Here is a 24,783-nt window from a genome sequence, read left to right on the forward strand (position 1 = left end):
TGTTTGATTTAAATGGAAAAGGAAAATATCTTTTCTAGCTCTGATGCTTTTCTGGGAATATTATGTACATAATAAAAGAAAAAGAATTGCCACTACTTCTCAGAAAGCTAGAACATTTGTAAGCACAGTTGCCATTCTCTTTTTCTCATCTGCAAATGAAGAACTAGCTGCATTTTATGTAATTCTTATTTCCCCAGGTCAAGACAAAACTTGAGCCAAATTCTTCGGAAAACACAGTGACTAAAAAGCAGGAAGGTACTTCATTGATGAAGTCTCATAATCAAGAAATCACCGTTTTCTCGAGTTCTCATCTTCCCCATCCCAGCAGGCATCAAGAAATCTGGTCTATCCTAGAGAATGTTTGGATTACAATATATCAGAACAGGTACTAAATTTGGGAGAATTTTTTTAAAATTTATTATTTAAATTGACATTATAATTGTACATATTTACGGGGTGCATTATGATGTTTCAATAGATATATGTGATATATAATCAAATCAGGCTAATGAGCATGATGAATACCTCATGCATTTTAAGTGTTAAGTGGGGAAAAAAAGCTTTTTTCACTTAACATGATATTCTCCAGGTTTATCCACATTGTCACAAATGACAGAATAGCATTCTTTTTTATGGATGAAAAGTATTCCATTGTGTGTATGTACCACATTTCCTTTATGTGTTCATCGTTACTGGACACTTAGGTTGATTTCATATCTTGGCTATTGTAATGCATTTATCATGCATTTTTCATGAGGTATTCATCAGCTCATGCATTTATCATGATCTTCTTTGTAATAAGAACCTTCAGGCCAGGCGTGGTAGCTCACACCCATAATCCCAGCGCTTTGGGAGGCAGAGGCGAGTGGATCACTTGAGGTCAGTAGTTTGAAACCAGCCTGGCCAACATGGTGAAACCTCATCTCTACTAAAAAAAAAAAAAAATACAAAAATAAACCGGGCGTGGTGGCATGTGCCTGTTGTCCCAGCTGCTCAGGAGGCTGAGGCAGGAGAATCGCTTGAATCTGGGAGGTGGAGGTTGCAGTGAGCTGATTGTGACACTGCACTCCAGCCTGGGTGACAAAGCAGGACTCCATCTCAAAAACAAACAAACAAACAAAAAAGAACATTCAAAAGCCTCTCTTCTAGCTATTTTGTAATGTGCAATACTTTACTTTGAGCCATAGTCACCCTGCTATGCAATAGAACACCAGAACTTATTCCACCTATCTAATTGTAACTTTGTACATGTTGACCAACCTCTCGTCATTCTCCTCTCTCTGTTCTCTAGTGACCACTGTTCTACTCTGCCTCTGTGAGATAAACGTTTTTTGTTTTTGTTTTTGTTTTGATTCTACATACGAGTGAGATCATGCAGTGTTAGTATGTCTGGCTTTTTTCACTTAACATGATATTCTCCAGGTTTATCCACATTGTCACAAATGACAGAATAGCATTCTTTTTATGGATGAAAAGTATTCCATTGTGTATATGATGTACCGCATTTCCTTTATGCATTCATCCATTATTGGACACTTACATTGATTGCATATCTTGGCTATTGTAAATATTACTACAGCAGACACAGGAGTGCAGGCATCTCTTTGACATACTCATTTTATTTCCTTTGGATGAATAACCAGTAATGGGATTGCTGGATCAGACAGTAGTTCAGTTTTTAATTTTTTTGGGGAGACTCTGTACTATTTTACATAATGGCACCACTAATTTACAAATCCCACTAACTATGTATAAAGTGTTCCCTTTTCTGCACATCGTTGCCAACACTTTTTTTGTTTGTTTGTTTGGTTTTTTGAGGCAGGGTCTCACTCTGTCACCCAGGTGGTAGTACAGTGGTATGATCACGGTTCACTGCAGTGACCTCCTGGGCTCAAACGATCCTCCCACCTCATTTTTTAATTATTATTATTTTTTTGTAGAGATGATGTCTCACTGTGTTGCCCAGGTTGATCTCAAACGCCTGCAAACTCCTGGGCTTAAGCAGTCCTCTTGCCTTGGTTTCCCAAAGGGTTACAGGTGTGAGCCATCATACCTGGCCAACACTTTTCTTCTTTTTGATAATAGCCACTCTAACTGGAGTGAGGTGGTGTCTCAATGTGGTTTTGATTTGCATTTCCCTGATGATTAGTGATGTCAAGCATTTTTCATATACCTGGTGGCCATTCGAATGTCTTCTTTTGAAAAATTTATGTTAAGGTCTTTTGCCCATATTTTAAACTTTAAGTTCAGGGGTACACGTGTAAGTTTATTTTATCGGTAAACTTGTGTCATGGGAGTTTGTTGGACAGATTATTTCATTACCCAGGCATTAAGCCTAGTACCCATTAATTGTTTTTCCTGATCCTCTTGCTCCTCCCACCTTCTACCCTCCAATGGGCCCCAGTGTCCATTGTTCCCCTCCATGTGTGCTTGTGTTCTCATCATTTAGCTCCCACTTATAACTGAGCACATGTGGTATTTGGTTTTTTGTTCCTGCATTAATTTGCTAAGGATAATGCCCTGTATACCCCATGGAGTATTAAGCAGCCATAAGAAAGAATGAGATCATGTCCTTTGCAGGAACATGGATGGAGCTGAAGGCCATTTATCCTTTTGCCCATTTTTAACTGGGTTATCTTGTTTTCTTGCTGTTAGTTTCTTATATATTCTGGATATTAATCCCTTGTGAGATGTATAGTTTGCATATATTTCCTCCCATTCTCTTGGTTGTCTTTTCACTCTGTTGTTTCCTTTACTGTGTAAAAGCTTTTTAGTTTGATATAGTTCCATTTGTCTATTTTTGGTTTTGTTGCCTGTGCTTTTGAAGGTCTTATTAAAATTCTTGCCCAATTCAATGTCCTGAAGCATTTCCCTTACGTTTTCTTCTAGGAGTTTCATAGTTTTGAGTTTTATACTTAAATCTTCAATTCATTTTGAGTTGGTTTTTCTATATGGTAAGAGGTAGGGGTCTAGTTTCATTCTTCTGCATGTGGATGTCCAGTTTTCCCAGCATCACTTATTGAAGAGACTTTTTCCCAATGTGTGTTCTTGGTACCTGTGTCAAAAATCAGATGGCTTTGGGTATGTTAATTTATTTCTGGGCTCTCTATTCTGTTTCATTGGTTTATGTGTCTATCTTATGCTAGCCAGTACCATGCTGTTTTGGTTACTGTAGCTTTGTGGTATATTTTATTGTTTGTTTTTTTCTTGATTAATTTTTGGTTGTTTGTGGTATGTTTTGAAATCAGGTAGTGTGATGCCTCCAGCTTTGTTCTTTTTGCTCAGGGATTGCTTTGGCTCTTCAAATTTGGCATGCGAAATTTATGATTTTTGTTTGTTTGTTTCTGTGAAGAGTGACACTGGAATTTTGATAGGGATTGCATTAAATCTGTAGATCACTTTGGAAAGTATGATTATTTTGATGATGTTAATTCTTCCAATACATGAACATGAGATATCTTTCCATTTATTGTATCCCCTTCTATTTCTTTTATCCATGTTTTAGAGTTTTCAGCATAAGATCTTTCACCTCCTTGATTAGGTTTGCTTTTTGGGTAGCTATTATAAATTGAATTGTTTTCTTGTTTTCTTTTTCAGATAGTTCACTATTAGCATATAGGAATGCCATTGACTTTTGTATGTTGATTAGTATCCTGCAACTTTATTGAATTCATTTATTATCTCAAAGAGATTTTTGGTGGAGTCTTAAGGGTTTTCCATATATATGATCATGTTGTCTGTGAACAGGGGTAATTTGACTTCCTTCTTTCCAATTTGGATGCCCTTCATTTCTTTTTCTTGCCTAATTGCTCTAATACTTTCAGTACAATGTTGAATACAAGTGGTAAAAGTGGATGTTCTTGTTCCTTCAGTATGATGTTAGCTATGGGTTTGTCATATATGGCCTTTATTGCATTGAGGTATGCTCCTTCTGTATCTAATTTTTGGGGAGTTTTTAATCATGAAGGGATGTTGAATTTTGTCAAATGCTTTTTCTGCATCTATTGAAATGATCCTATCACTTTTGGTTTTGATTCTGTTAATGTGGTTTATCACATTTATTGATTTGTGTATTTTGAACCATTCTTGCATCCCTGAAATGGATCCCACTTGATCACAGTGAACTTTTTAATGTGTGGTTGGATTCAGTTTGCTAGCATCTTGTTGAGAATTTTTGTACCTATGTTTATCGAGGATATTGGTCTGTAGTTTTCTTACCGTGTCCTTGTCTAGTTTTGAAATTGGTAATGTTGGCCTCATATAATGAGTTTGCAAGTATTCCCGCTTCTTCAATTTTCTAGAATCATTTGAGGAAAATTGGTATTAACTTTTCTTTAAATATTTGTTAGAATTCAGCAATGATGCCATCAGGTCCCGGAATTTTCATTGATGGAAAATTTTATTACTGATTCAATTTCCTCACTTGTTATGGGTTTGTTCAGATTTCCTATTTCTTCATAATTGAATCCTGGTAGATTGTATGTGTCCAAGAATTTATCTGTTTCTTCTGTGTTATCAAACTTGTTATTGTAGTTATTCATTAATGGCTATTCATAATAGTTTCTTATGATTCTTCATATTTTTGTGGTAATGTCCTTTTCATCTCCGATTTGTGTATTCACTCCTCTTTTTTTTTTGTCTAGCTAAAGTTTTGTCATTTTTTTTTTAGCACTTTCATTGCAACATTTTGGTCAACAGTGGAATATGTATGACAGTAGTCCCATAAAATTATAATACCGTATCTTTTACTGTACTTTTCCTATGCTTACGTATGTTTCAATACCCAAATAGTTAACATTGTATTACAGCTGCCTGCAGTATTCAGTATAGTAATATCCTGTACCAGTTTGTAGCTAAGGAGCAATAGGCTATACCATACAGCATAGACGTCTAGTAAGTCATACCATCTAGGTTTATGTAAATACACTCTAAGATGTTTGCATAACGATGAAATTGCCCAGCAGTGCATTTCTCAGAATGTATTCTCATTGTCTTAAGTGATGCATGACTGTGTTACTGTTATTCATTGTAAGACTTTGTTAAAAGAAGATAAATACTTTTGTTTAAAAGGAAGAAATACTTCTAATACTTTAGTGTACATAAACATAAACTACTGGCTTTATAACCTGTCACGCTAAAGAAATAACAATAAATGGCATGAGAACTAACAATAATATTTACAAATTTATATTTTCATATAAAGCAAAGGGTTTTTTTTTTGTTTCAATCTTAACATATTTTTAAGGTTTTGGCTAATCAGACATTCTGGTTAGCAGAAAGTTACCATATATCCCTGATAGGGATTACCACTTTCAAAATAAAATAGATTAAAACTGTATCTAAGATATTTTAGCTGTCCTTTCTTAGAGTTCATCTGTAATGTGCATGAATTTATGTTGGATACTAGAGAGTTTTGCATAGTTTCTGGATAATAGACTTTAACAGCATTTCAGCAAGACAAAAATGCTTATATTGCCTTGTTAATACATATGTATTTAGGCCTACCTTACTGTTTCTCAAGCCTGGTTATGTACCAGACACATTATAGAAGTTTTTCAACATAATCGTTCATGGGCCTTTCATGTAAAGATGCTTATTTGGAAGTCTGGTAGGACCTGTGCACAATTAGTCATATAAAACTACTAGAGTGAGGCTGGAAACAGTGGCTTATACCTGTAATACCAGCACTTTGGGAGACTGAGGTGGGAGGATCACTTGAGGCCAAATGTTTGAGACCAGCCTGGGCAACACAACAAGACCCTCTCTTTAAAAATCAGTAGCAAATTTGTAGCTCATCAGGTCAGGCTTTTGGTGTCGTTTCTACTTACAAGGAATTTGGGTGTTAGATACTACTCCTGATTCAAGTTAAAACAAAAACAAACAAACAAACAAAAAAGCAACTTCCCTGCTGTTTCTCATTTAAGCTTCTGAGACTTTTTTTTTTTTTTTTTTTTTTTTGCTGTCCATAAGTGTGTTTTCTTTATCTCCAAAATCCTTGTAGAAAATTGTTTGGTTTAGCTCTCAGCAGGCTGCTCCTGAGCTCTGAGGAAGCTTGCCTTCTTTTGAGCTATCTGATCTTTCTTCTGAGCAATGGACATTTTGGAAAAATTTCACCTCTTTTTTTTTTTTTTTTTAATTTAAGTTCTAGGGTACATATGCACAACGTGCAGGCTTGTTACATATGTATACTTGTGCCATGTTGGTGTGCTGCACCCATTAACTCCTCATTTACATTAGGTATATCTCCTAATGCTATCCCTCCCCCCTCCCCCTACCCCATGACAGGCCCGGGTGTGTGATGTTCCCCTTCCTGTGTCCAAGTGATCTCGTTGTTCAATTCCCACCTATGAGTGAGAGCATGCGGTGTTTGGTTTTCCGTTCTTGTGATAGTTTCCTGAGAATGATAGTTTCCAGCTGCATCCATGTCCCTACAAAGGACACGAACTCATCCTTTTTTATGGCTGCATAGTATTCCATGGTGTATATGTGCTACATTTTCTTAATCCAGTCTATCATTGATGGACATTTGGATTGGTTCCAAGTCTTTGCTATTGTGAATAGTGCCACAATAAACATATGTGTGCATGTGTCTTTATAGCAAAATGATTTATAATCCTTTGGGTATATACCCAGTAATGGGATGGCTGGGTCAAATGGTATTTCTAATTCTAGATCCTTGAGGAATCGCCACACTGTCTTCCACAATGGTTGAACTAGTTTATAGTCCCACCAACAGTGTAAAAATGTTCCTATTTCTCCACGTGCTCTCCAGCACCTGTTTTTAACTTCTTTCTTGGGCGTCTTTTCATACACTGGATTCTCTTGTATGGCAGCATGAGCTTTCTTATACATCTCCTCCATCATGTCTGGAGTTACATTGTTCTTTATGTATTGAGAGAACTGTTTCTTGTAAGCATCTTTATCTTCTTCCATTAAGTAGCGCATGTAATCTGCAACATTCTGGCCCATGATGTGCTTCCAGTATACTTCTGCATTAAATTCCTTGCTTTCTGAATCATAACCAGAGAATCATTTGGTACTATGAAGGATAGACAAGCCTCCATCCACAGCTCCCTTCAAGGTGCCAAAAACTTTATTGCCAGCAGAAGTTCTGGCAAGACCTGTGTCCAAATAGCAGTTAAAGGCACCTGGCTGACCATCAATGCTTTCCACATTGTATTCATCGCCAGTCTCCTCCACTTGGCCTTTATAGATCTTGTCCATGCCAAACCTATTGAGAAGCCTGCAGGCCAGCAGCAGGCCAGTACAATATGCTGCAGCATAATTTTTCAGGCCAACCTCCCCGTTATTTTGGCAGTTCGTTTGCATACGCTGTACAGATTATCATATCCCCCTCTGTACGAGCAAAAGCAATCTGACGAATGATATCTCTGTTTGTTACATGAACTATCATGCTGTATTTGGGTGTGTGGTATTTATTTTTATCCTATATCCCCAAGCATTTCCAAATATAGTCATCATTTTTACCCTCTCGTCATCTTCTACATTTCACTTGGTATATCTTAAAGTAGGCCTTATTCTTTACAATTTTAACAAACCCCATCCTGCAGAACAGAGACCTGCAGGACCAGCAGCACTAGCGGGGGGAAAAGGCGAGACATTTTAAAAAATGTGTATCCTGAGGCCAGGCATGATGGCTCATGCCTATAATCCCAGCACTTTGAGAGGCAGAGGTAGGAGGATTGCTTGAGCTGAGGAGTTTAAGACCAGCCTGAGCAACGTGGTGAGATTTTGTCTCTACAAAAAAATTTTAAAATTAGCTGGCCACAGTGGCATGCATCTGCGGTCCCAGCTACTCAGGAGGCTGAAGTGGGACCATCACTTGAGTCCGGGAGGTAGAAGCTGCAGTGCGCTGTAATCATGCCATTGCACTGCAGCCTGGATGACAGAGTGAGACCCTGTCTCAAAAAGAAAGGATATCAAAAAAGTTTGGGAACCTGTGGTAAACATCTTTAAGCAGTATGTCACAAAATATATATCCACGCACTCAGTATGTTTTTCTTCAACCTTAAGATACATTTTCTACCAGATGCAGTGGTTCACGCCCATAATCCCAGCACTTTGGGAGGCTGAGGCAAGAGGATCATCTGAGCTCAGGAGTTTGAGACCAGCCTGGGCAACATAGCGAGACCTCATCTTTACTAGAATCAAAAAAGTTGGCCTTGTGTGGTAGCCATCGCCTGTAGTGCCAGCTACTAGGGAGGCTAAGGTGAGAGAATTGCTTGAGCTCAGGAGATCAAGGCTGCAGTGAGCTGTGATCGCACCACCGTACTCCAGCCTGGGCAATTGAGCATGACCCTGTCTCAAAAAAAGGATACATTTTCAAGTGAAGGACCTCTACATTTTAGCCATGGATCCAATAGTTAATACATTGCACAGTGTCTATAAAAGTCTAGAATCAAGGGAAAATGGTGTATTTATTGTATTTTTTTCATACTTTCAGGCACTTGGTAGTAGGTCATTTGATCATGATGCCTTAAGAGGAAAGAAGAAAGGGAGGAATAGTAACATGGATTTAGGGAGGAGTGGTAGTTACAGTGTTAGAGAGTGTTCAAGAAAACCTTCATTTAAAAAATGACATTTGTACTGTCTTGAAGGAGGTGGGGATGGGAGCGTATAGTTATTTACAGGAAAAGCGTTTCAGATAGAAGAACAGAAATTACAAAGAGCTGGAAAGAACACATATCTAATATGTTGGGTGAACTGAAAGGCCAGTGTGGCTGGAGCAAGGGGGCAGAGCAGGAGGAGATGAAGTGGGGAGGGACAGTGTGCTGATTGTGTGGGGCTAGTAAGCCATTGTAAGAATTTAGGGCTTTTACTCTTAGCAAAAGCTACAGCACAATTTTAAGCAAAGAAATGACAAGATCAGGCCTGTGTTTTAAAAAAGATTGCTCTGCCTTGTTGCAAGCAGGCTGTGAAGTGATGAGGGTGAGGCAGGAAGAGGGCGAGATACCAGTTAGGTGTCTACTGTGATAATCCAGGTGGAAAATGTTGATGATTTGGGTCAGGGCAGTTGTGGGAGAGATGTTAAGAATTGGTCAAATGCTGGATATATTTTAAAGGTAAAAACAAGATTTGCCAATACATCTCAAGAGACAGGAGCAAAAATAGTAGTACCCACAGCAAAAGATGATTGTACCTGCCAATCCTATGACTGGTATGGTTATTTTCATCCTCATCTCATGCTCATTTCTCCCACATTTTGTCATTTAGGATAAACCCTGGAGGAAGGGCTTTTAGTGCCCTCATCCTTTTACCTAAATTGTATAAATCTATATAAAAATTATAATGGAAGTTTTTGGAATGATGGTATCTAGTATATAGTATTTTGATTTACTGATGGCTTTCCTGGTAGATGTTGTTTCCTGTTTTCTCTCTCAGTCTCCTCCTGCCTCCCCAACCACTCCCTCACAACCACACCTCCACACACACAATTTGCTTGTATATCCAGAAAAAGATGAAGAAAGAACCATGTATGTTAGTAATGCTTATCTCTGGTTGGTAGACTGTGGGTAATACATATTCTCTTTTTACATTCTTTTGGCTTTAAATGTAGAAAAAAATTTTAATTGTAAATATTTTAAAATAAAATAAATTTGGTTTTATCTAAAAAATAACAAATGCACCACACAAATACCCGGAATAGGTAAATCCATGGAGACAGAAAGCAGAGTGGTGGTTGCTGGGTTTGGCGGAGCAAGAGGAGAATCCTGGGGAGTAACCACCCGGATTCAGTTTCCTTTTCAGGTAACGAAATGTTCTGTAACTAGATAGTGGTGATGGTTACACAGCATTGTGAGTGTACTAAATGCCACTGAATTATACGCTTCAGAATGTTCAAAGTGGTGAATTTTATGTTAAGTGTGTTTTACAACAGTTATAAAAGGAATACTTTGGAAAGTACAAAGTAGGGAAGGAAATTCCTTTGAGTGCTGCTGCCTAAAGTCTACTGTAGTCAACATTGTGAATTTATTAAGCACACTCAACCATGTTTTTTAGGAATATTATTAGTTTCCTACAGCTGCTCTAGCAAAGTATCACAAACTGGCTGGCCCAAAACCGCAGAAATATTTTCGCTCACAGACCTGGAGGCCAAACATTTGAAATCCAAGTGTCTGCAGGCTTGGTTCTTCTGGAGTTTCTGAGGGAGGATCTGTTTCATGTCTTTCTCTTCTGGTAGTTGCGGGAAGTCCTTGCCTTGCAGCTGTATCACTCCCATCTCTGCCTTTTTCTTCACATAGAGTAGGGCCCGTTCTAATCCAGCATGAACTCATTTTAACTTAACTAGTTACATCTTAAAGATCCTGTTTCAAACAAGGTAACATTCTGAGGTTCTGGGTGAATGTAGGAGTTATGGGGGGACACTATTCAAACCAAGCATAATGTGTTTTGGATTTTTACATTGTTGTCCTTATGTTATAAAGTAAATTTTCTCTACTTTTATTTTTCTATTTCATAGGTGGCATAAGCATCATTTTAGTAGTTTGGTGTTTTGTGTGTGTGTGTGTGTGTGTTTGTTTTGTTTTGAGACAGGGTCTCACTTTGTTGCCCAGGCTGGAATGCAGTGGCACGATGACAGCTCTCTGAAGCCTCGAACTCCTGGGTTCAAGTGATCCTCCCACCTTCGCCTCCCAAGTAGCAGGGACTACAGGCAGTGCCACCACGCCTGGCTACTTTTTAAATTTTTTTCTAGAGACAAGGTCTAACGATGTTGCCCAGGCAGGTCTCAAACTTCTGGCCTCAAGTGATCCTCCCTTCTCGGCCTTTCAAAGTGTTGAGATTACATGGGTGAGCCATCATGCCCAGCCTAGTTTGGTATTTTATCAAGTGGCCAACTTACTGATTATTTAACACTGTTTATATTGTTATACATTTAAGGTGTTACTAATTGTTGCCTGATTCTGAATAACTGTTATTAATTTATGATAAATTTCTACAAGTGAAATTACTAGGAAACTTCTAGTTTCAACAGGAATAATCTGATCTCTAATTTTTTTCTTCATCCGTCTCATCCTGAGTACTGACTTGAATGCATATTGATAGCATTACTTCTCCTCTATCTCTTGTGGTCTCTTAGAATGAGACAATATCACACAACTTTCATAGTATTACTTTAGATTAGACCTGTATAGTGTCTGAACTAGATCCTTTACGTGAATATTATCCCAGACTTTCATATTTCACTATCTTTTACTTCTAATTTAAATAGATCAGCATTCTGAGAGATTAATGATAATAAATACTACTTTATACATTTGCAACAGAAATACTTGAATTACTTTAAATATGTATGTATACCTATGAGTATCTTTTTTTCTCTATTTTAGCACGAATGTGTTTCAGAGATTGGGCTCAAATTCAGCTCTGACTACATCAAATATAGCATCATTTGAAGAAGCTTTTATATATCTTCAAAAGTTAATGGCAGCTGTGAGGGATATTCTTGAAGGAATTCAAAGGTAAATACTTTATTAATTTTAAAGTGTTATTTACTTATTACTTTTCTCTTTCTCCTAGGCTTACCAACTTTTTCAGAGTTGCTAGGAGTCACCTAGCAAATTTTATAAACTAATGACTTTTAGATTCAACTGTTTCTCCTTCTTCTGCCAATAATCCCTATTTCTAGTTGAGATCACAAGAATGTTTCCACCTTTTCCCTCTCTAGAAAAAATATACCAGCTTTTTTGTAAACTTCATGAACTTTTTCATTATTGTGTAACTATAACTCCTAGAACAGGGCCTGTCCTGTAATGGGCACTCCATAATTACTTATGGAATAAATATATGTTAAGGTAATTATCATTGCTCTTGAAAACAAATATGTTAATATTTTAATGCGATTTTTTTCTTTCAATGTAGTTTTACAGAACTACAAACTGAAATAAGTTTGAAAAGCAACATAGTTGCTGGGCGTGGTGACTCACACCTGTAATCCCACCACTTTGGGAGGCTGAGGCGGGTGGATCACTTGAGGTCAGGAGTTTGAGACCAGCCTTGCCAACATAGTGAAACCCTGGCTTTCCTAAAAATACAAAAAATTAGCCGGGCATTGTGGCAAACACCTATAGTCCTAGCTACTTGGGAGGCTGAGGCAGGAGAATCTCAAAAAAAAAAAAAAAAAAAAAAAAAGGCAATATAGTCTTACGATGCTTTGAAAATTTATACACATGTGATTATTTAAAATATTTGTGATGCATATGGAAAATATAGTGCCAGCAAGCTATAGAATAGACCTTGGCACTTTATAGCATGAAATATAGCTTTCTTTTGTGGCACTAAAGGAGGATACTTCTAACCTTTGCAGTTTTATTATGTACCAAGATTGTTTGACCTGAATTAGATATACAGGTTGACAACACAAAAATACTGTTCTTTATAAATTAAAACAAAAACAAAACTGAGTTGATTTTGCTATGTTCAAGTTTGAGAAACTTGAATTTTCAGAAGTTTTTTTTTTTTCATTTCTCTTTAATGGTTTTTGCAAACTATTGTTAATATACAAGGCATTTTTGTCTTGTTAATCTAGAAGGCATTTTTGCCTCTTTTTGGATCAGAGTTGGCCTAAATAATTCTTTTTTTTTTTTGAGACAGAGTCTCTCGCTCTGTTGCGCAGGCTGGAGTTCGGTGGCACGATCTCGGCTCACTGCAAGCTCCGCCTCCCAGGTTCACGCCATTCTCCTGCCTCAGCCTCCCGAGTAGCTGGGACTATAGGCGCCGCCACCACGCCCGGCTAATTTTTTGTATTTTTAGTAGAGATGGGGTTTCACTGCGTTAGCCAGGATGGTCTTGATCTCCTGACCTCGTGATCCGCCCACCTCGGCCTCCCAAAGTGCTGGGATTACAGGCGTGAGCCACCGCGCCCGGCCGGCCTAAATAATTCTTAAAATAAAAAGTTATCTAAACCTTCTGCCACCCTTAAGTTATTAATGAATTTAAAGTATGGCAGATCCTAATACAAGTTAAATGTTACCTCTGAATGCAACTAGTCCCTTTATAATTTAAAGCCTTGTTAAAATAAGAGTGGCTCTATAAGGGTGAACTATTCAGTTCTGATTTTAGCTATGTAAAAACTTTTGTCCACTCTAGATTGCATAAAAGCCATCTTTGACAGTGTATTTTCTACAGAAAGTAAGGCTATAAATCTGTATTTAATAAATCAGCAGATGTTCCTTGAGCACCTGCTATACTTGGTGTCATACTAGGCACTGGGGACCAAAGAGAAATAAGATGTGACCTCTGACTCCAAACAGCTGTAGAAATAATTCAATCATATTAAAACAGATCTTGCAATCAAAAGATATTAGTATTTTAATAGGGATATATATATATATGCAGTGGCGGGAGGAAGGGTTGGCAAAAGATGAGGCTGGATTGAGGTTGGAGGATCGTGTCTCAAGCCATGCAAAGCAGTTTCCATTTTATCTGATAATCAGGCCAGTATTTCGGACATTCAGAGCTGTTAATTATGTGCCAGAAGTGTTTCTGGTTCAAAAAACTTTGGAAATAGTGTGTACTATACCACCTTCTGGGGAAATCACTTGTATTATTAGCATATTAATGGCTTTGTAAACCTCTGCTGTAAGGAAATATTTTTAATTTTAGGAACTTTAAAACATATTGACGCCTGGATCCTCCACCCCAGAGATTCATATGTAATTAGTCTGGGGTGTGCCTGGCAATCAAGATTTAAAAAATTTCCCCAGGTAATTCATATGTGTCAGTAAGGTTGAGAACCTCTAGCCAATATGCTTATTTAGTGGTTCTCAAAGTGTAATCACAAGACCAGCATCGTCACCACATCTAACTTGTTAAAAGTGCAGATTTTCAGGCCCTCTCAGATTTATTCAGTCAGAAACTCTGGGCATGAGGCCTATAGGTCTGTATCCTCTAGGTGATTCTATTCAAGCTGAAGGCTGAGCATCACTGGCCCAAGTGATTCTCACCCCTAGTGGCAGACTATAATCACCTGGGAGTTTAAAAAAATAACAGTGATCTTTTCAAAAAACCCAACTCCTGGATTCATTGAGTTTTTGAAGGGGTTCTCGTGTCTCTGTCTCCTTCAGTTCTGCTCTGATCTTAGGTATTTCTTGTCTTCTGCTAGCTGTTGAATTTGTTTGCTCTTGCATCTCTACTTCTTTTAATTGTAATGTTAGGGTGTCAATTTTAGATCTTTCCTGCTTTCTCTTGTGGGCATTTAGTGCTATCAATTTCCCTCTCCACACTGCTTTAAATGTGTCTCAGAGATTCTGGTATGTTGTGTCTTTGTTCTCATTGGTTTCAAAGAACATCTTTTTCTGCCTTCATTTCATTATTTACCCAGTAGTCATTCAGGAGCAAGTTGTTCAGTTTCCGTGTAGTTGTGCAGTTTTGAGTGAGTTTCTTAATCCTGAATTCTAATTTGATTGCACTGTGGTCTGAGAGACAGTTTGTTATGATTTCCATTCTTTTGCATTTGCTGAGGAGTGTTTTACTTCGAATTATGTGGTCAATTTTAAAATAAGTGCAGTGTGGTGCTGAGAAGAATGTATATTCTGTTGATTTGGGGTGGAGAGTTCTGTAGATGTCTATTAGGTCTGCTTGGTCCAGAGCTGAGTTCAGGTCCTGGATGTCCTTGTTAGTTTTCTGTCTCGTTGATCTGTCTAATATTGACAGTGGGGTAGTAAAGTTTCCCACTATTATTGTGTGGGAGTCTAAGTCTCTTTGTAGGTCTCTAAGAACTTGCTTTATGAATCTGGGTACTCCTGTACTGGATGCATGTGTATTTAGGATAGTTAGCTCTTCTTATTGCATTGATTCCTTTAGCATTATGTAATGCCTTTCTTTGTCTTTTTTGATCTTTGTTTGTTTAAAGTCTGTTTTATCAGAGACTAGGATTCCAACCCCTGCTTTTTTTTTTTTTTTTTTTTGCTTTCTATTTGCTTCACAATATTCCTCCATCCCTTTATTTTGAGCCTATGTGTGTCTCTGCAAATGAGATGAGTCTCCTGAATACAGCACACCAATGGGTCTTGATTCTTTATTCTGTTAGCCAGTCTGTGTCTTTTAATTGGGGAATTTAGCCCATTTACATTTAAGGTTAATATCGTTATGTGTCAATTTGATCCTGGCAGTATGATGCTAGCTGGTTTTCTTTGCCTGTTAGTTGACACAGTTTCTTCATAGCATCGATGGTCTTTACATACAATTTGTATGTTTTTGCAGTGGCTGGTACCAGTTGTTCCTTTCCATGTTTAGTGCTTCCTTCAGGAGCTCTTGTATGGCAGGCAGCTAGCTAGACTAATAAGAAAAGAGAGAAGCATCAAAAAATGCAATAAAAAATGATAAAGGACATATCACCACCCATCCCACAGAAATACAAACTACCATCAGAGACTACTTGTAAACACCTTTATGCAAATAAACTAGAAAATCTAGAAGAATTGGATAAGTTTCTGGACACATATACCCTCCTAAGACTAAACCAGGAAGAGGTTGAATCCCTGAATAGACAAGTTCTGAAATTGAGGCAGCAATTAATAGCCTACCGACCAAAAAAAGTCCAGGGCCAGATGGATTCACAGCCGAATTCTACCAGAAGTACAAAGAGGAGCTGGTACCATTCCTTCTGAAACTATTCTAAACAATAGAAAAAGAGGGAGTCCTCCCTAACACGTTTTATGAGGCCAGCATCATCCTGATACCAAAACCTGGCAGAGACACAACAAAAAAGAAAATTTCAGGCCAATATCCCTGATGAATATCAATGCAAAAATCCTAATAAAACAGTGGCACACCAAATCCAGCAGCACATCAAAAAGCTTATTCACCATGATCAAGCCGGCTTCATCCCTGAGATGCAAGGCTGGTTCAACATATGCAAATCAATCAATATAATCCATCACATAAATAGAACCAATGATAAAAATCACATGATTATCTCAATAGATGCAGAAAAGGCCTTTGACAACATTCAATAGCCCTTCTTGCTAAAAACTCTCAGTGTAACTCAGTATTGATATAACGTATCTCAAAATAACAAGAGCTATTTATGACAAACCCACAGCCAGTATCATACTGAATGGGCAAAAACTGGAAGCATTCCCGGCACAAGACAAGGATGCCCTCTCTTACCACTCCTATTCAACATAGTATTGGAAGTTCTGGCCAGGGCAATCAGGCAAGAAAAAGAAATAAAGGGTATTCAGATAGGAAGAGAAGAGGTCAAATTGTCTCTGTTTACAGACGACGTGATTGTATATTTAGAAAACCCCATTGTCGCCGGGCGCGGTGGCTCAAGTCTGTAATCCCAGCACTTTGGGAGGCTGAGACAGGTGGATCACGAGGTCAGGAGATCGAGACCATCCTGGCTAACACGGTGAAACCCCGTCTCTACTAAAAAATACAAAAAAACTAGCTGGGCGAGGTGGCGGGCGCCTGTAGTCACAGCTACTCGGGAGGCTGAGGCAGGAGAATGGTGTAAACCCGGGAGGCGGAGCTTGCAGTGAGCAGAGATCCGGCCACTGCACTCCAGCCTGGGCGACAGAGCGAGACTCCGTCTCAAAAAAAAAAAAAAAAAGAAAACCCCATCATCTCAGCCTCAAATCTCCTTAAGCTGATAAGCAACTTCAGCAAAGTCTCAGTATACAAAATCAATGTGCAAAAATCACAAGCATTCCTTTACAACAATAACAGAGAGCTAAATCAAGAGTGAACTCCCATTCACAGTTGCTACAAAGACAATAAAATACCTAGGAATCCAACTTACAAGGGATGTGAAGGACCTCTTCAAGGAGAATTACAAACCACTGCTCAAAGAAGTAAGAGAGGACACAAACAAATGGAAAAACATTCCATGCTCATGGATGGGAAGAATCAATATCATCAAAATGGCCATACTGCCCAAAGTAATTTATAGATTCAGTGCTATCCCGATCAAGCTACCATTGACTTTCTTCACAGAATTGGAAAAAATGACTTTAAATTTCATATGGAACCAGAAAAGAGCCTGCATAGCCAAGACAATCCTAAGCAAAAAACAAAACAAAACAAAAACCTAAACAATCCTAACAAAGCTGGAGGCATCACGCTACCTGACTTCAAACCATACTAGAAGGCTACAGTAACAAAAACAGCATGGTACTGGTACCAAAACAGAGATATAGACCAATGAAACAGAACAGAGGTCTCAGAAATAATACCACACATCTACAACCATTTGATCTTTGACAAACCTGACAAAAACAAGCAATGGGGAAAGGATTCCCTATTTAATAAATTGTGTTGGGAAAACTGGCTAGCCATATGCAGAAAGCTGAAACTAGATTCCTTCCTTACACCTTACACAAAAATTAACTCAAGATGGATTTAAGACTTAAACATAAGACCTAAAACGATAAAAACTTTAGAAGAAAACCTAGGCAGTACCATTCAGGACATAGGCATGGGCAAAGACTTCATAATTAAAACACCAAAAAACAATGGCAACAAAAGCCAGAATAGACAAATGGGATCTGATTAAAGAGCTTCTGCACAGCAAAAGAAACTATGGTCAGAGAGAACAGGCAACCTACAGAATGGGAGAAAATTTTTGCAACCTACTCATCTGACAAAGGGCTAATATCCAGAATATACAAATAACTTAAACAGATTTACAAGAATAAAATAACCCCATCAAAAGGTGGGTAAAGGATATGAACAGACACTTCTCAAAAGAAGACATTTATGCAGCCAACAAATATGTGAAAAAAGCTAATCGTCACTGGTCATTAGAGAAATGCAAATCAAAAACACAATGAGATACCATCTCATGCCAGTTACAATGGTGATCATTAAAAAGTCAGGAAGCAACAGATGCTGGAGAGGATGTGGAGAAATAGAATGCTTTTTCACTGTTGGTGGCAATTAGCTCAACCATTGTGGAAGACAGTGTGGCGATTCCTCAAGGGTCTACATCTAGAAATACCATTTGACCCAGCAATCCCATTCCTGGGTATATATCCAAAGGATTACAAATCATTCCTCTATAAAGACACATACACACATATGTTTATTGCAGTAGTGTTCACAATAGCAAAGACTCGAAACCAACCCTAATGCCTATCAGTGGTAGACTGGATGAAGAAAATGTGGCACATATACACCATGGAATACTATGCAGCCATAAAAAAGGATGAGTTCATGTCCTTTGCAGGGAGATGGATGACTCTGGGAACCATCATTCTCAGCAAACTACTACAAGAACAGAAAACCAAATGCCACATGTTCTCACTCGTAAGTGGGAATTTAACAATGAGAATACATGGACACAGGGAGGGGAACATCACACAGTGGGGCCTGTTGGGGGGCGGGGTCTAGGGTAGGGATAGCATTAGGAGAAATACCTAATGTAGATGATGGGTTAATGGGTGTAGCAGACCACCATGGCACGTGTATACCTATGTAAGAAACCTGCCCGTTCTGCACATGTACCCCAGAACTTAAAGTATAATAAATAATATAATAATAATAACAGTATTCAGGCCCTACCTTAATCCTATTAAATCTGAATCTGAGAATGGGACATGGTCAGACATTTCTACAGACTCCCCAAGTGATGTGGGCGGGACCAGGGTTAAGAAGGTTTAGCATGTATTGCTTACATAAGCAGTATCTAAAATAAATAATTACTTGAATTTTAAGGCTAATATAATTTGTTTCTCTTTCATCTTAAGGACATCTAGCACTAGGGATAAGAAAAGATTGGTAGCTCTGCTACCTTTTAGCATGTGACCTGGGGTAATTTTTTTTTAGACAGAGTGTTACTCTGTTTCCCAGGCTGGAGTATAGTGGAACGATCATGGCTCACTGTAACCTCAAATTCCTGAACTCAGGCAATCTAACTTAAATAAAAATATCTGTAGGTATTTGTGTAGAGCAAGGAGGTTGTATTTTTAAGCTTTCCAGGGCATTTGTGTGCAGGTGGTGAGAGATCACATTTAATAAAACTAATGCACTTTTTTGTAATGTTACATTAGAGAATGCTTTCTCTTGAGCTACCAGTAGGGGGCATTGTGAATTAACTGGTTTGCTTATCTCACCATTCACTTAATAGGAAACTACAAAATTGTGAAGTTTTTTTTTTTTTTTTTAAAACCCTGCAGATAATAGGCATTTAAATTAAAATTTAATAAAAGGTAATAATTATTTTTTCAAGTGTGCATGTAGTGCTTAAAATCTTTCAAGAAAGAAAATCATGTTAAAAGAAGCTCAGTTTAAAAATTTATTTTTGCTAAATATTGATTTAAAATTTTGTAAACATTGAAATTGCACACAATTTATAGTGACTGAAAATTAGCATTTTTGATGCTTGCTAAAATGACCTAGTATCATTTGGTTTTGAGATATATACTCTGGGATTATATGTTAGCTCTATTCCCTTCTGTTTTAAAAATAGTAGATCATATATACTGTTACATTGGGGCTCAATAATTGACCTTTAGCTTGGCCTTTCAGTTAAAGAAGTGAATGAAAATATATTTGATAGACTAACAGCTTTGGGTTCTAGTTCTAGATTTATCCCCTTGTAGCTGACTTTGGGCATGTCATTTACCCTCTAAGTCACAGTTCCTTTCCTTGTTAAATGAGAATCCTGGTACCTTCTTTAGAAGAGTGTATGAAATGATGTATGTGAAAATACTTTCTGACTATGTTTACATGCCCTAATCTTGCTTTTTCCTTAAAGCTGATATGTTAAGTTTGAAATGTTTAAAATGTGTACTTCAGTTTTAAGAAAGCTCTAAACATGATTGTGGTTAAGATTGAAAATATTAGTGGAGCAGTTGTTAGTACAGTTATACATTTGACAGCAAAATACCTAATTTTGCAAAGTTTGAAAAAGGGTGAGGATTTTGCAAATTCCTGTATTTTCTGAACACTTTCTTTTTGGGTAGGAGAAGAACTTTAATTAGCTTATTTGCTATTCGTTTAGAAATTACTTCTCTCTTCATCTTTTCTTTTATATGTATTAATTTGAGGACTTTTGTTAATAGTTTTCTTATCTAACCACTAGATAGCCAAGGACAATGTTGATCATTTTTTTTTTTCAGATAGACAGAAGTGTTTTAAGATTTATTTTTGGTCAGTACTACATAGTCTTAATTTATACTTTTGTAAACTTATGTCTAGATTGATCAAGTAACTCTTAAGACCACAGAAACCTTTTGCTTAGTATATAAACATGATAAAGTTTCATTTGGAGCAAAAATTAATTGGAGAGTTGTATTGCAAATTTCTAAAAATAGGGAAAGTTCTACTTTGTGTATTGATCAAAAAACATTGTCTACATATATTTTTGCTTAAACTGTCATCTTTACAGAGTTAACTAAACAGGTCATGTAATCCAACTCTGAGGCGCACTGTAAATGCGTGCAGCTTCAACTTGAAAGCTAATATTCAAAGCAACAGTACAAGTGTTTTAGATATGTTTCTGTGTCTGTGAAATAGATAATGAGCTACCTGATTTAGAAGCTGAGAAGAAGGAGGGTGAAGGTGAGAAACTTTAACTTGCTTAGGTTTTATGTTTGTATTTCATCTTTATAAAATAAGGTTGAAATTATTTTTAAAAAACAAAAGGTAGTATTTTAAATCCAAAAATATACTAGTTTATGCCCAAATATGTTTGGTTTAACATGTAAAATTTTGCATATGTGAGTTTCATGAACTCAAGTAGCTTTATTTGAAATGTTTGAGATAATGAGTGGTTTCTTGGTTTATTATTTTGAATCATATATGGGGTGGGAAAGAGGCAGAGGGAATTTCTATTCCTTTAAAATAGGCACATTTTGAGGACATGCTTTTATATTAAAAGCTATCTCAAGTGTATATAGCTTAGTTTTTTTCTAGCTGTCATTTTGTTTGGTCGTATTTAAATTTAGCAATAAATGACTGCTAACTGTTGTGTTTGGACATGATTATATGCTGCATGGGCATTTGTACTTCATCGTAGAACAGGATTTTGGAAAATAAAACCTCAGTTTCGATTTAGGAAAGGAAAATGATTAATTTTTATTGAGTTTCATCTTCAAAGTTTTAATAACCTCTATCGCGTTCTTGTGGTTTTAGTTTGAAATACTTTAGACAGCTGTTTTTCTAAAATAATTGCAGTCATGAAGTTGGGGGTTTTTTGGTGTGATTTACATATATTTTCTGTTTTATTATTAAACCTATAAAAATTAATTTTCCTATCCCCTACCCCATTTTAACATAAGAACAGACCATATATGGTATATTTATGGATTATTTCTGGGAAAAGAAACCTTAAAATCACAGTAGCTTTTCAGATCCACTAATATGCTTCAAAGATACTAATTTTTGCTTTTGAGATAAAATGTTATTAACTTAGCCTCTTTAACTTACTGTAAATGTTGATAGTTGACCTCTTAAGATTTTAGAAAAGGTTATTTAGAATTGGTCATCCTTTAGTTTACACAAAGGTAACACACTTTAGGCTACTTCTTTAAACTAGTTGTTGAAACTAAAGGTTCTGTCAGAGGCATGCTAATGTGTAGAAAATAAAGACCTTAAAAACTTCATCCTTTGAAGTTTAGAAGTGATTTTTTTAAACTCTGAACTCATTGCAGTGTGCAAAATATTCAGCCGTCATTATCTAGAGTGGAGGGGTTTATTCATGTTTGTGTCTGACCTACTTTCTTTGAGGCTTGGCCTTTTCACCTTTAGATAATTAGGCTTCACCTCCCACCCTTCCGCTAGGGTTTCATGGCTCCTCAGATGTCACTGCGTTACCTTTTCAGACTTTCAACACACTCCTTGTCCTTTCACCACCAAGTATATCAGTTGCTTTGTAGAGTAAGAAAAAATAATACAATTTATTGTTTAAAAATGAAAATACTTTGTTGCTTCATCCTTCATGCCACCATTTTGTAAAAAATAGTTTTATTTTTTATAATTTATTTTATAATCAGCTCCCTAATACTTTGAATGACTCTAGCACAGAAACTGTCTTACTTTTCTGTATCTGGAGCCTTGTACAGGTAATGACACGAAGTAGATGGTCAGTAAGTGATTACTGAATGAGTGTTTTATAGTCTTTGTGATAGAAGGCGACTTCTTTTAAGGCTGAATGCTAATTGTACTACATTATGACATTAGATGAATAGCTAATGTAGAGGTTTTAAAAGAGGTATAGAAGAGAGATGAGCAAGCTACGAAAGGTTAAAGAATAAGAAAATCAATTAAGAGGAAGGAGAAAGACTGGGAGAGAGAGAGATTGAGAAGATTAAAAAGGCATTTATGTCTAGAGCAGATGATGAAGCCTCCAGTAATTCACCCAAATGTCTCTTCGGGTTGCATTGTTATCCTTGATTACTTTATCAAAGATAGATTATTACTTATAGATTACTCTCTAGATCAATTATGTAAATTAGGGCTAGTAGAAGGAAAGATAGGATCTAGGGAGAGTTAGACTCAAGGAGTATAAGCAGACAGTTCTTTTTATAAGATATTATAGACTTATATAACATCATATATGTAAAATATAGACAGTTATCTTATTAATAGCTTTTGTGGTATAATATTGCAGTTTGACAAATGCAGTTAATGTGTATATCAAATTTTATATGTAATGTGTAACAAACTTTTTATTAAAGTAGCTGATAAAATATGTGGCATTCATGTATCAGTCGGACTGAATTTTTCAGTAACCACCTGATTTTTTTAAACCTGGGTCTGTATGTTACTGAAGATAATAGGTCACTATGACTTAATTTTTAGAATAACTGGATTTCGTTTTACATATCTAAAACTCTTGTCTGTGTGTCCCAGCATTTGTCATTCAAGAATTGGAAATAAAGACCTTTTATTTACCTTAAATATCAGCGGAGAAATGTTGTAGTTATTCCCACTGCCCCTAGAGTGGACTTAGGTGTTAGTGTTCCCTTGGCCAGTATAATTCAGTTTTGGATGACAGAGTTAAATGTATCCCATCATAAATTCTCAAGTCACATCCAAATTAAGCAATTGAATATAATATGAAGATTACTTCTTGAAGATAACATATTTTAACTTGTTTATGGAGTTTTTATTCATAATCTATTCTTTTATTTAAATTCTTGTTTTATACCTGACTAATCTACCTAATGACTTATTGTTCTGATATTTAATTAAAATTCCTTGCTATTAAGTCTTGTTTTAAGAAATGCTAAAACCACCAGATGGAATAAATGACCTAATAAGTCAGTGATGTTAAACACCAGTAAAAGAAATGAAATTAGGGAGAAATCAATTGAAGGTTCTGAATAAGGGCTATCATAATAATTTTAACTTAAATAACAAGTATATAGTAAGTATATGGGATAAAGCCAGATGATCAGTTCTAATTCCTTCTTACAAAGCAGTTATATAAAAGGGGTAAAGGTAGAGTTTCACTCTGACGCCCAGGCTGGAGTGCAGTGCTGTGATCTCAGTTCACTGCAGCCACCACCTCCTGGGCTCGGGTGATCCTCCCATCTCAGCCTGTGGAGTACCTGGGACTACAAGCATGTGCCAGCACACGCAGCTTATTTTTTGTACTTTTTGTGGGGACAGGGTTTCTTCATGTTGCCCAGGCTGGTCTCAATCTCCTGGACTCAAGCAATGAACCTTCCTCAGCCTCCCAAACTGCTGGGATTATAGGTGTGAGCCACCATGTCTGGCCTAGGATTAATTTTATCTATTTCGGGAAATATACACTTGTGCCTCTAAAGAACTTTTAGCACCACAATAGGCCAACCAGCTGCCAGTAGTGAGAGGTGATACAATATCCTCAAGGGTGTTTTCCAATAATATGAAAAGGTTGATTCTAACTCAGGACAGTGTTTTCCCCATAGAGGGTACTCAGTAAATACTTAACTGTGTATCAGAAACCTCTGGAATTACTAAACATTTTGATGCACTAATCCCTGTTAAAAAGGCATATTAAACCTTTTTAGAATCAACAGGTACGCTTACTCTTAACAATAAGGTAACTGGAGCTATAAGTTTAAATTGTCACTTTTTTTTTGCTAACATTAAGCTAGTTTATTACTGTTTAAATATGTAATAAATGTATTATTTTTGACAGCATGTAGCTATATATTTTCCCCAGCCAAATTGTTGAACTAAGACAAATAAGTAAAATAATCAAAATTGTTTATTATTAAAGATAGTGACTTACACAGATTTTATATAAACCTTATTGATAATATTGATTGAAAATGTCGGCAGTTTTGTATACTATTGGTGTGTAAAATAGTATAGAGTGTATTGATCAGCCTTCTTTAATGGACTTTCATCAATTTACCATGCTGCCTATATTCTAGAGAAAGGGAAATACACTCATACATCGCTTCTCTCTTTTTTAATATATATAATTTTTTTTCTTTTAAAAAAATAGAGATGGGGTCTCACTATGTTGGCCAGACTGGTCTTGAACTCCTATCTTTAAGCAGTCCTCCCACCTCAGCCTCCTAAAGTGCTGGGATAACAGACATGAGCCACTGCCCCCAGCTAGTCATACATCTCTTAATGATGGGGATACATGTTCTTGTGTGAACTTCATACAGTGTACTTATACAAATCTAGATGGAATAGCCCACTACACACTTAGGGTTTCTGGTAAATGACCTGTTGCTCCTGGATTGCAAACCTGTATGGCATGCTACTGTGCATACTATAGGCAATTGTAACACAATGGTATTTGTGTACCTGAACATATATAAACATAGAAAAGGTATGGTTAAAAATACGGTATAAAAGATAAAAAATGGTATA

The 24,783-nt window shown here is 36.8% G+C and overlaps 1 protein-coding gene and 1 pseudogene across 15 annotated transcripts in view; one reads left to right on the forward strand and one right to left on the reverse strand.

The window, feature by feature from the left end:
• The window catches only part of LOC105484591 (SWT1 RNA endoribonuclease homolog), a 141,174-nt gene that overhangs the window by 61,240 nt on the left and 55,151 nt on the right, over window positions 1-24,783 (forward strand). For all 15 annotated transcript variants that reach the window (XR_011611988.1, XR_011611989.1, XR_011611996.1 and 12 more), the window contains 2 exons: window positions 198-385; window positions 11,349-11,480. Coding sequence is in view for 9 of the 15 variants with exons in the window: in XM_011746374.3 (XP_011744676.2) it covers window positions 198-385; window positions 11,349-11,480 (320 nt within the window). In the remaining 6 variants the exon portion in view is untranslated. The remainder of the gene's footprint in view (window positions 1-197; window positions 386-11,348; window positions 11,481-24,783) is intronic.
• On the reverse strand, window positions 3,786-7,564 carry LOC105484589 (large ribosomal subunit protein uL18-like; annotated as a pseudogene).

Source organism: Macaca nemestrina, chromosome 1, assembly GCF_043159975.1.
Source record: "Macaca nemestrina isolate mMacNem1 chromosome 1, mMacNem.hap1, whole genome shotgun sequence".
NCBI lineage: Eukaryota > Metazoa > Chordata > Mammalia > Primates > Cercopithecidae > Macaca > Macaca nemestrina.